General features: G+C 33.8%; 1 protein-coding gene across 3 annotated transcripts in view; it reads right to left on the reverse strand.

Annotated features, from left to right (window-relative positions):
* Atad5 (ATPase family AAA domain containing 5) overlaps positions 1-12227 on the reverse strand; it is a 67240-nt gene that overhangs the window by 15895 nt on the left and 39118 nt on the right. For all 3 annotated transcript variants that reach the window (XM_040269147.2, XM_021728070.3, XM_078042493.1), the window contains 4 exons: positions 7919-8095; positions 7117-7250; positions 6348-6441; positions 4816-4880 (listed from right to left, as the gene is read on the reverse strand). In XM_040269147.2, the coding sequence (XP_040125081.2) occupies positions 4816-4880; positions 6348-6441; positions 7117-7250; positions 7919-8095 (470 nt within the window). The remainder of the gene's footprint in view (positions 1-4815; positions 4881-6347; positions 6442-7116; positions 7251-7918; positions 8096-12227) is intronic.

The following is a 12227-nucleotide window of genomic DNA, read 5'->3' on the forward strand; positions in this document are numbered from 1 at the left end:
TTGGAACTTGCTATCCTCCTGCCTCAGCCTCCTGAGCTTCTGGGATTATAGGCATGTGCCACCAGACCCAGCTCTGGCAGTCTTTTTTAAAGTAAAAAACAAGTTAGAGGTAAGTTTAGTGGTCACCATGTATGTGCTTGTCATGCTTGAGGCCCTGGGTTCAAGCCTCAATACTTAAAAAAGAAAGAGCAAGGAACTTAGAAAAACCAAAACAACTTGAAGAATGACCAGACTCGGGAACAAACTATCAGATATCAACATTAACTATAAAGTCATCAAAATTAAGAAATATGGTAAATACAGGTGTGGTAGCAAACACCTATAATCCTAGTACTAAGGGAAGAGGCTGAAGTGAGAGGATCTCTTGAGTCCAGGAGCCTGAGATCAGACTGAGTGAAACTCTGTCTTAAAGAAAGCAAAAGTATGTTGGCAATAATGATAAATACATCGGTGCAATCAAATAAATAATCCTAAGAGAGATTGACATGTGTGCACAGAACTAAAATTATTTTTTAATACACCAAAGCAATTAAATGGGGGAAAGTAGATTCTATTCAGTAAATAAGGGTAGGAACCAGTGGAAATCCATGAGAAAAGAGAAATTTTGACTACTATCCTATGCCAATCACAGAATTTAATTTGAAATGGATGATAGACCTAAATGAGAAAACTAAAAATATTAAAAATATTTAAATATTAAAAAGATACAAGAAATGTAAGGAATTATATTCATAATAGTATTGTATGCTATTAAAATCAGAAAAAAAATCAGATTTCATAACAAAGAAAACTAAGTGGTAAAATGGGACATTTCATACTAATAAAATCAACTGATCAAGAGAATATGGCAATCCCAAATATAAATGCATAAAATAGTAGAGCTTTAAAATCTATGAAGCATCCCAATGACTTGGGAGACTGAGACAGGAAGATCACAAGTTCGAGGGCAGCCTCAGCAACTTAGTGAGACCCTGTCTCAAAATAAAAAAATGAAAAGGGCTGGTAATGTAGCTCAGTGGTAAAGTGCCCATGGGTTAGATGACCAGCACCCCTGCCACCCCCCCAAAAAAAATTTATGAAGCAAAACCTGATAGAATTAAAAAGGAAAATAGATAAATCCAGGGCTGGGGTCGTGGCTCAGTGGTAGAGCGCTTGCCTAGCATGTGTGAGGCACTGGGTTCGAACCTCAGCACCACATATAAATAAATAAATAAAAGTCCATCAACAACTAAAAAAATTAATATATATTTATATATATATAAATCTATAATCAAAGATCAAGTTTTAATGTTTTTCCCTCATCAAATGATTGAATAATAAGTAGTAGAAAGGCTAATGGCCATCCTAACAGGTATGAGATGATATCATATTGTGGTTTAATCTGCATTTCCCTAATGATTAGTGATAATCAACATCTTTTCATATACCTGTTGGCCATATGTATTTTTTGGAGAAATGTTTATTCAAGTCACTGGCTCATTTTAAAAACCTGGTTGTTTATTTTGGTATTGAGTTGTAGGAATTCCTTATGGTTTGGCTCTTAAGCCCTTTTTAGATAGTTGATAAATTTATTTCCACTCTATACTGTTTACTCTGTTGATTTTTTTCTCCACATTGCAGGAGCTATTTGATATAGCTCAGGTGCTCCGGTCATTGTGGTGCCATCTTCAATGAGGCCTTCACAAGAGCTGAGCAGAAGCTGGCACTATTCCATTGGACCTCCATATTTGGGAGCTAAATTAAACCTCCTTTCTTTATAAAATTACACAGCTTCAGATATTTCCTTATAGTAACAGAAACTGATACACCAAGGACTCAATTTAACAAAATATGTGCAAAGTGTGTACAATTAAAATTATAAAACCTTGCTTATAGAAATTAACACCTCCCTTCATGAATCAGAAGACTCAATATTGTTTAATGTCAGTTTTACCAAAATTGATCTGTAAGTTTAATGCAATACCTAGAATAAACTATAAAGTTGACAAGCTGTTTCTAAAATTAATAGAGAGAAATGAATAAGACATACAATAGCTAGAACAATTCCATAAAAAGCAAATTTGGGGGCTGGGGTTGTGGCTCAGTGGTAGAGCACTTGCCTAGCACATTGAGACACTGGATTTGATCCTCAGCATCACATAAAAATAAATAAAATAAAGTCATGTCCATCTACAATTAAAAAATTTTTTAAAAATGACTTCATTAGAAATAACCCATATGTCTATCAACAGGTGAAATGATAAACACACTGAGGTACATCCATATGATAGAACACTGCTAATTTAAAAGAAGAAAAAAAAAAAAGAACAGACACATTACATGACTAAATATTTTAAAAAAAGTTTTATGATGAATAAACACCAACTATTACATACTACAAGATTCCAGCCAGGCACAATGACATTCCTGTAATCCTAGAGGCTTGAGAGGCCAAACAGGAGGATCACAAATTCAAAGCCAGCCTTAGTAACTTAGTGAGACCCTATCTCAAAATAAAATATAAAAATGGCTGAGGGGGCTGGGGATGTGGCTCAAGCGGTAGCGCGCTTGCCTGGCGTGCGTGCGGCCCGGGTTCGATCCTCAGCACCACATACAAAGATGTTGTGTCCGCCGAAAACTAAAAAATAAATATTAAAAAATTCTCTCACTCTCCTCTCTCTCACTCTCTCTTTAAAAAAAAAAAAAAATGGCTAAGGATGTGGCTCAGTGGTTAAGTGCCCCTGGATTCCATCCCTGGTTTAAAAAAAAAAAAGAAAAAGAAAAAGATTTCACTTACATTAAATTCTATAATAAGCATAACTACAGTGACAGAAAAACAGACTGTAGTTAACAGGGCTTAGGAGTAGGGGAAGGGTCTAAACACAATGGAATCTTTGAGGTGATGTTCATTTTGTTCCTTTTTTTATTTTATTTTTTTATTATTTTTTTTAATGCAAAGCTCACATTTAAGATTCTATCAAAGCCTAAATTTAAGGAGAGCATGGATTACTAAAAACATCCATGTCTACGTTGCCTAATGCTTTCAAATTTCAATCCTATTGGTAACTACATATTCGTTTCTTCCTAAGATTATATATTCAACCACCCCCCTGTTGAAAATATTTCTTTTCTTTTTTTTTTAGAGAGAGAGAGAGAGAGGAGAGAGAGAATTTTTTTTTTTTTTAGTATTTATTTTTCAGTTTTCGGTGGACACAACATCTTTATTTTTATGTGGTGCTGAGGATGAACCCAGGGCCCTGGGCATGCCAGGCGAGCTCGTTACTGCTTGAGCCACATCCCCAGCCCTGTTGAAAATATTTCTAATCCTATCACTCACTTTATACTTTGTCTGATCTCCTAACTTATATATTGATATCTATTTTCCTACATATTTTCCCAAGTACATTCTTGTGACTGACTCTTCAATGTGTGCTGACATTTACATTCACTCTCTAACAGAAATCCTATTTCAAAAGGACTTTTGTTCCTTTTTTTAAAGTCATGGTCTCACTGTGTTGTCCAAATTGGCCCAGAATTCACAGACCTCCCAAATAGCTAGAATTTCTTGATGTATGTTACCACACCACACTTAAAATATGTTCAAATCTTGATGCACATGTCCTATAGCTACATTTTGTCAAACTCATTGAACCATACAATTAGACTGAGTAAATTTTATTATTATGTAAATTATTTTTCAATAAAGTAATTAACAAAAACCACATGAACACAAACACAGATGAATAACATCATTGTGGCTAAAGTTAAAAAAAGACTGATAACAGCAATTCTCATGCACAGACCTATTTGGCAGATTCTTTTTTTTTTTTTTTGGCAGCACTGGAATTAAAAACAGGGTATTCAACCATTATGTAATATCCCAAGCCCTATTTAATTTTTGTTTTGAGACAGGATCTTGCTAAGTTGCCCAGGCTGGCCTTGCCATCCTCTGCCTCAGCCTCCTGAGTTGCTAGCATTAGAGATACATACCTTTGCACCTGGTTTATCTGGCAGACTAAAAACAATTAAACAAATACCTACTGCATATGACTCAACAATTCCACAAACAGAACAGTATGGATGAATCCAAAAAACCTGGTGTTGAATGAAAGAAGCTAGATACAAAAGGGTGCTTTATGTTTGTTTCCTATTATTTGAAATTTCAAAACTAATCTCAATTAATAGACATTAACATGAAGAAGTTTTATGGGGTGAGAGAATTATTCTGTATCCAAATTGTAGTGATGGTTTCATGAATCTATATAGGTATTAAAGATCATAGAACATAACACCCAAAGAAGTCAATTCAATGTATGTCATTTTAAAATTAAAGAATTTTTTTTCCCAAAGGTTAAAAGAAAAAATAAACAAAGTGCAATGTTCATCAGTGAAGAAAACCAGAAAAGGAATAATGGTTACTTCTAGTGGGGAAGGTCATGCTGACCAGAAGGCCATTAGGAAGTTTAGAAGGTGATGGAAGTGTTGTATATTTTGATCTCAGTGATGATTTTTGGGGGCTTTTACATATGTTAACATTCATTGAACAGTACATCTAAGAAAAGTTCAAATTTCAACTATATTCATGTTTTCCCTTAATTAGGTACTATTATTAGGGGGGGTAACCCAAATGAACATTTGAATACAGAAAAAATTTAATTATTTTTTAGAAATATTTTTTTAAGGAAAAAAAAAGCCAGAAGTTCCCTAAAACTAACAAAAGTTGTAATATATCCCTTAGCAAACACATTTTTAAATTATGATATCTAAATTTAATAAGATACCACTTTTCACATAATTATGGTGTATAATCTATGATCATCAAAATTCAAAACTTACCAGAGAAGGAGTACTGAAATTGATTTCTTCAAAGCAGCCATCAAACAGTAAACTAAATGTTGGATCTACAGGAAAAAAAAAAAAAATTAAACATTAACACCATTAAGTAACTTTTCCCAGTTATACTTGTCTATCAAAATATTAAACATTTCATTAATAATGAAAGTACAGTAGTCTATCCTTAGCCATGGTTTTGCTTTCTGCAGTTTCAGTTACTTACAGTCAACGATGATCCAAAGATATTAAGTAGAAAACTGTAAAACTAAACAATTCATAAATTTTAAATTTTCATGACATGATGAGTAATGTGATGAAATCTCAAGCTATCCTGCTTGAGATGAATCATCACTTCATTAGGTATACCCATGCTGTATATGCTTCCCTCCTGACAGTCATTTAGTTCTTGGTTATCAAATTGATTTTTGTGGCTATCACAGCGCTTGCATTCAAATAACTCTTATTTTACTTAATAATGGTCCCAAAGTCCAAAGAATAATTTTTTACAGTATATTGTTGTAATTATTCTAATTGATTCTTTGTTGTTAATCTGTTACTGTGCTTACTTATAAATTTAACTTATTATATAGGGCTCGGTGCTACTTGATATTTCAGGTATCCACTGGGGGTCTTGGAAGTATCCTCAGCAGGTAAGGGGAGTCTACTAAACAATAATACCATGCACATCACTGATCCTTATGGAACTAACTTTCCATCTTGACCTAAAGTAATTATGATCTTTTAATTAAACTACCACCTTATGATGAACAGGATTTTTATAAATATTTTTAGAACACAATCACTGTTAAATGGGCCATCAATTTGTAGGTAAAATCTAAAACATACACATTTTCCTAGAAGTCTATGGCAGAGCTAGTCTCCTGAATAATGCAATGAAAAATGTTAGACAAAAATGAAAATATAATATTTGTAATTTTTTTTAAAAGAAAGGAAATTGTACGAGTTTTGAAAACTATGCAATGCTAATTCATGAGAAAGGAGATTCTGTTAGATTGATGATAGCTTACTTTAGCTAAAATGTGCAATAATCCATATTAGAAGTGTCATAAGGTGCTTAAATTCAATGTTAAGTAACTGTAGAAAGGACTAGAAAATGAGGTCTGCTGATCTAATTACAGATACAATGAGGAAGAAAGAAAATGATCTGATATTTTTTCCTATTGTAACACTAGCTAATCCATAAATTTATCTGTGTTCCAGGCTGTGGTCAGCTTACTAAATATCTAATACTCAACATGGTTATCCAATGTAGTACATATTTTTAAAAAGTCATCGATATTTGTGAAATAATACAATAGTTTTTAATTACTGAAGGTTGCAAATCAATTTTTTTTTTCCTTCAAATTTGAAGAATCCTTAAGATATCCACTTGCCTCAGTCTACAGAGCAGCTGGGACTATAGGTACACCTCACTGTGTGGACCAGTCAACTCATTTTTAAAGGAACAAAATTAGAGGCTTTCCTAAACATTTTAACCAAAAGTAATTTTTTGTACTAAAATCATTGTTACATACCACTTGTAGTAAGGATTACAGGTCGTTTCGTTGTTGCCATGAATGTTTTGATTGCATTCAAAAAACCAGCATCTTCATCAAAAATGACATCAACCTACAAACCATTTATTAGAATATTAACAAGTATCAAAATACTTACTAGATCTCAATTATGTATACACAGTAAAAATACTATCCGCCTGTGAGAGACAAAATTTATTAATTTTTAAAAAAGTATTGTCAGGGGCTGGGGATGTGGCTCAACCGGTAGCACGTTCGCCTGGCATGCGTGCGACCCGGGTTCGATCCTCAGCACCACATACAAAAACGAAGATGTTGTGTCCGCCAAAAACTAGAAAATAAATATTGAAAAATTCTCTCTCTTTCTTAAAAAAAAAAAAAAAAAGTATTGTCAGCCCATGATGAAAGCTTATATCATACTATAATTTTTTTGATTATCAAATATTAAACATTAAAACCAAAAAAATGCAGTCACCTGTAAGGGGATAGATGAAGGTCAGAATAATTTCTATGATCATTAAATAATTAGTAACATTGAATTGCATTAATTATCTTCCTAAAAAAATTCAAGAGATAACAGTTTCATTTGCTTTAATCAAATAGATTGGCTGGGGATGGAGCTCAGTGACAGAGCATTTAACTAGCCTGTGTAAGACCCTGAGTTCAATCCCCAGCACCATGGGAGGAATGAGAGAGAGAGAGAGAGAATATCTTTTTAAAGAAATTTTTACCCTGAGATGTCATGAATGTTATACCTCTGTAAGCCTACCTCCTCAAAAAGAATAAGAGATGTTGCATTTTTCCTGTTGGGTTCTTCAGCTCCAAATTCTTTGACGTTTGAATTAGGTACACTTGCAGATTTAGTCTGAGTAATTTGCTTCTGTTCCAAAGAATTTTTAATTCCTGAATAAATAAAATATTGCTATTTTAGGCAAAAATCAACATTTTTGGCTTACACATACTAGGCAAGTGTTTTACCATTAAGCAACATCCTCAGTCCTTTTCATTATTATTTTTTAAAATTTTGAGATGGTCATATAAAGTTATATAGATTGCCCTTGAACTTGAGGTGGTTCCTGAAACAGCTCCTCAAGTAAATAGCCAGTAAAATCAAACACAGTATAAGCATCATCTGAAATCCTTATCAAAACTGAAATGGGACTGAAGTTGTGGCTACAGGGTAGAGCACTTGCCTTGCATGTGTGAGGCCCTGGGTTTGAGTCTCAGCACCATATATAAATAAAATAAAGGTCCGTTATAACTAAAATAAATATATATTTTAAAAAAACTGAAACAGAACTTCTATATGTAGAACCTTCAGGATAATTCAGCTTTCAATAACAGCAATAGGAACTCATGAAATATCTGCATATTTTCATGTATCCAAACCATTATTATTAAAAAATGCCAAGTTTGGGCTAGGGTTGTGGCTCAGTGGTACAGCACTTGCCTAGCATGTGTAAGGCTCTGGGTTTGATTCTCTGCACCACATATAAATAAAGTCCATTGACAACTAAAAAAATAAAAATAAAAATAAAAAGCCAAGTTTATTTGTCAATTTAATGATTTACCTTTGTTACTTTCCAGAAGTTCTCCTATTTCTTCATTATTTTTGGACTTGGAAGATACTTTAAAGTAATTTGCCAAAGTTTTCGGGGGAATTCCTCGCTTCTGCCCATTATTTTTTGGTGATGATGGAGGAAGTTTCCTTGGTGAAGTAACAACTTTCTTAGGAGAGTTTAATTTTTCTGCACAAAACAAACTGTGTTTAAGGATAAACATTCTAAAACTATACAGGTAGCAAGATTGTATATTTCTCCTTATCAGGTAAAAATCAAAGATACAGAAATTTTCTTTCATTCTTACATTCAAAAGCTCAATACAGTAAAAAAAATCACTATATTGTTACTTATGCCCACATAGAGAAGGCAAACCAACCATTTGGAAAACGGAAAATTTGGAAAACACTCTTTTCCAAAGAAATACATATTTTTGAAGCAAGTAATGATCACAATCCCTTTAGTGAGTTGCTCAACATTTGCTTGAGGTCAGAAGAAGATAGAGGATAAAATGACAACAGAACATAAATTTTATTGTTCAACTTCAGCTTATCCCTATTGTAAATTGACTTTAGAAGCAAGAAATATATATTTCTAAAGATGCTTTGGAGGATAGAGTTAAAAAAATTAATTACTGATCTCTACCCCCAGAAGCACCAAGGCATTAATTCCAGAGCATGTGTTCTTTTTCTATCCAAAGAAATAGAAAACTACAATCCATAATAAAGAAAAAACAACAATCAATTGAAAAACCAAACCAGAGACAATACAGATAATAGATATACATAGATTAAAAATATTAAAATAGTTACTGTAATTGTACTCCTTATGTTCAAAAACCTCTATGTCTATGTGGCACAAACCTGTAATCCCAGCAACTCAGGAAGCTGAGGCAGGAAAATGGAATGTTCAAAGCCAGCTTCAGAAACTTAGTGAGGCCCTAAGCAATTAGCAGGACTGTGTCTCAAAATAAAAAATAAAAACAGACTGGGGATGTGGTTCAGTGGCTGAATAACCTTGGGTTCAATCCTCAGTACAAAAAACAAAAAAACCCATATATTCTATGTATGTATAATATGTCAAAATGTGCTCTACTGTCATGTATATTTAAAAAGAATGAAAAAAAAAAACTACTGGAAAGACTGAGTACATGTTAAGTAGAAACACATCAGAGTAAAATAGACCCAAATAAAAAGTACAGAAATGGGCTGAGGATATAGCTCAGGTGGTAGCATGCTTGCCTTGCATGCACAAGGTCCTGGGTTTGATCCCCAGCACCACAAAAAAAAAAAAAAAAAAAAAAAAAAATTACAGAAATGAAAACTACACTATGGCACTGAAAGCATATTAGATACTGCAGGAGAAAAGGTCTATAAACTTGAGTAAATAGTAATAATTATTCAAACTGAAACACAAAGAGGATGAAGATTGAAAAAATGAACAAAACATCAGAGAGGTCAGGCACAGTGATGTGACTAGAGAGGCTGAGGCAGGAGGATTGAAAGTTCCAGGCTAGCCTCAGCAACTTAGGGAGACCCTGTCTCAAAATAACAATAATATAAAAAAAAAGACTGGAGACATTGGTCAGTGGTAAAGCACCTGGGGGTTCTTTACCAAGAAAATAAAAATCACTGAGCTGTGAGACAACTGCAAGTAGTCGAAGATATGTGTAATTAAGTTTCCAAAGGTGGAAAACAGAAATTATATTTCGGGAAATAATGGTTGAAATTTTCCAAGTTTACTGAAAACTATCAACCCATATATCAAAGAATCACAACACCCCCAAACAAACAAAATATGTGGAAAATCACCAACGAGCATCATAATCAAATAAATTAAAACAAGTGCTAGACACAGGAGTGCATGCCTGTAATCCTAGGGGCCAGGAAGGCTGAGGCAGGAGGATTATGAGTTCAAAGCCAGCCTCGGCAATTTAACGAGGCCCTAATCAACTTAGTGAGACCCTGTGTCTAAATAAAATATTAAAAAAAGGTCTGGGGGGCTGGGATTGTGGCTCAGCAGTAGAGTGCTGGCCTAGCAAGGGCGGGGCCCGGGTTCGATCCTCAGCACCACATTAAAAAAAAAAAAAATTGTGTTGTATTCATCTACACCTAAAAAATAAATATTAAAAAAAAAAAAAAGTCTGGGATGTAGCTCAGTGGTGAAGTGCCCTGGGTTAAATCCTTGGTACCAAAAAAGAAAAAACAACAACAACAACAAAAAACGTAGTGATAAAGAAACCAATTTAAAAACTGCAATGAATAATGAACACAAAGGACTGAAAAACATTAAGTATGTTAAAATCCATGAGTTCATAGTAATACCAACCCCTCTTCCCCCAAGAAAAAAAATCTCCTTGGTCAATTTGGAGGTTGCTAGAATATCATTACTCTAAGAACAAGAAAATAAAAGAAAGAGCTGGTCATGATGGCACATGCCTGTAATCCCAGTGGTATGGGAGGCCAAGGCAGAAAGATAGCAAGTTCAAAGCCAGCCATAGCATTTGCAAGTAAATGGACGGAACTGGAGACTGTCATGCTAAGTGAAATAAGCCAACCCAAAAAACCAAAGGCCCAATGTTCTCTCTAATAAGCAGATGCTAACATATAATAAGTGGGGAGGCAGAGAAGTTCATTGGATTAGACAAAGGGGAATGAAGGGGAAGAGACCGAGAATGGAAATAGGAAAGAAAGTAGGATGAATCTGACCTAACTTTCTTATGTTCATATATAATTATATGACCTGTATAACTCCACATCATGTACAACCACAAGAATGAAAAGTTACACTGCATGCATGTATAGTAATCAAAATACATTCTTTTCTTTTTCTTTTTAGTTGTAGATAGACACATTACCTTTATTTTATTTACTTATTTTTGCACTTGCCTAGCATCTGTGTGAGGAACTGGGTTCAGTTTGATTCTTAGCACAATACATAAATAAACAAATAAAATAAAGGCATTCTGTCGATGGACAGAATTATAATTTTTTTTAAAGGGAGTTGGGGATGTACCTCAGTGATAAAACACCCCCGAGTTCAATCCCCAGTACAGAAAAATAAAAAAGAACCATTTTAAAATATAGTTTATATCTATGAACTATATTTTAAAGTATCCAAATAGTTTACAAAGAATAGTGCTTCTCAGAATTCCCACTAATAAATGCAAAAAGGCTGAGATAATTACAATATCATCATTTTAAAATCCCTAACAATAATTATTCCATTAGACAAAGATCATTAGTGGGTCTAAAGTACCATTAACTAAAGGTAAGGGAGGTTATGGTATATGGGTCAGAATGAAAATACTTGAATTCATTGATTACTCTCCATATCACTAAGAAGGATGTGTGTTCTGCTGCTATGTCATAAGAAGTAGAAGCCTACCTATTCACATATGCCACACACAAAACAGACTTGAATCTAATCAAGCCCCACTACCTAACCACCAATTTATAAGAAATACAGGGAAGAGGAAAATGTTAACTGACAGTGTGAGGTCTCGTAGTTTGCCAAGTCCAAACTACGAGAAATTCTATGGCAAATGACAGGCTGTTCAACATATAAACAACATGAAAATAATGGGTCAGGGAATTGTTAAGGAGATTTAAAAAAAAAAAAAAACCACTAAATATAAGATATAAACCTTGTTTGGATCCTGATTTGAACAAACAATGTGAACAACAGGAAACTAAAATCAGTATATTAGAGGATATTAAGTAATATATTGCATTTTGTTAGACCTGATTATGATACTATTGATATGCTTTTCAAAAAGTCTTTATTGGTTAAAAGCATATGTGTTGGGGCGAGGGGGGGGTGGGTTGGGGTTATGGCTCAGTAGTAGAAAGCTTCGCCTCACATGTGTGAGGCCCTGGGTTTGATCCTCAGCACCACACACAAAAAAATTGATTGATTGATTAATTAATTAATTAAAGGTAATGTGTCTTACTATAACTACAAAAAAATAAATATTTAGGAAAACAGAAAGTATATGTGGGTAAAATTATATGAAGTCCCTCAGATTTATTTTGTTTTAAAATAGTCCAGGGGAAAAAACAAAATAAAACATGTTAATATGCAAGAAAAGATTTAAAATGAATGGCAAGGAAGGCATGGTGCTATCCCAGCTACTCAGGAGACTGAGGCAGGAGGATCCCAAGTTGAAGGTCAGCATGGGTAATTTAGCTAGACCCTGTCTCAAATATAAACTAAAAAAAAAAATTTGGGAATACTACTAGATTCTATACCCCAGTTATGGAAAAAAAAAAAAAAAAGGCAAAATGTTGACAATTAAAAACGATTTTCTCAGGTTTTACTT

Source organism: Ictidomys tridecemlineatus, chromosome 3, assembly GCF_052094955.1.
Source record: "Ictidomys tridecemlineatus isolate mIctTri1 chromosome 3, mIctTri1.hap1, whole genome shotgun sequence".
Classification (NCBI taxonomy): Eukaryota; Metazoa; Chordata; class Mammalia; order Rodentia; family Sciuridae; genus Ictidomys; species Ictidomys tridecemlineatus.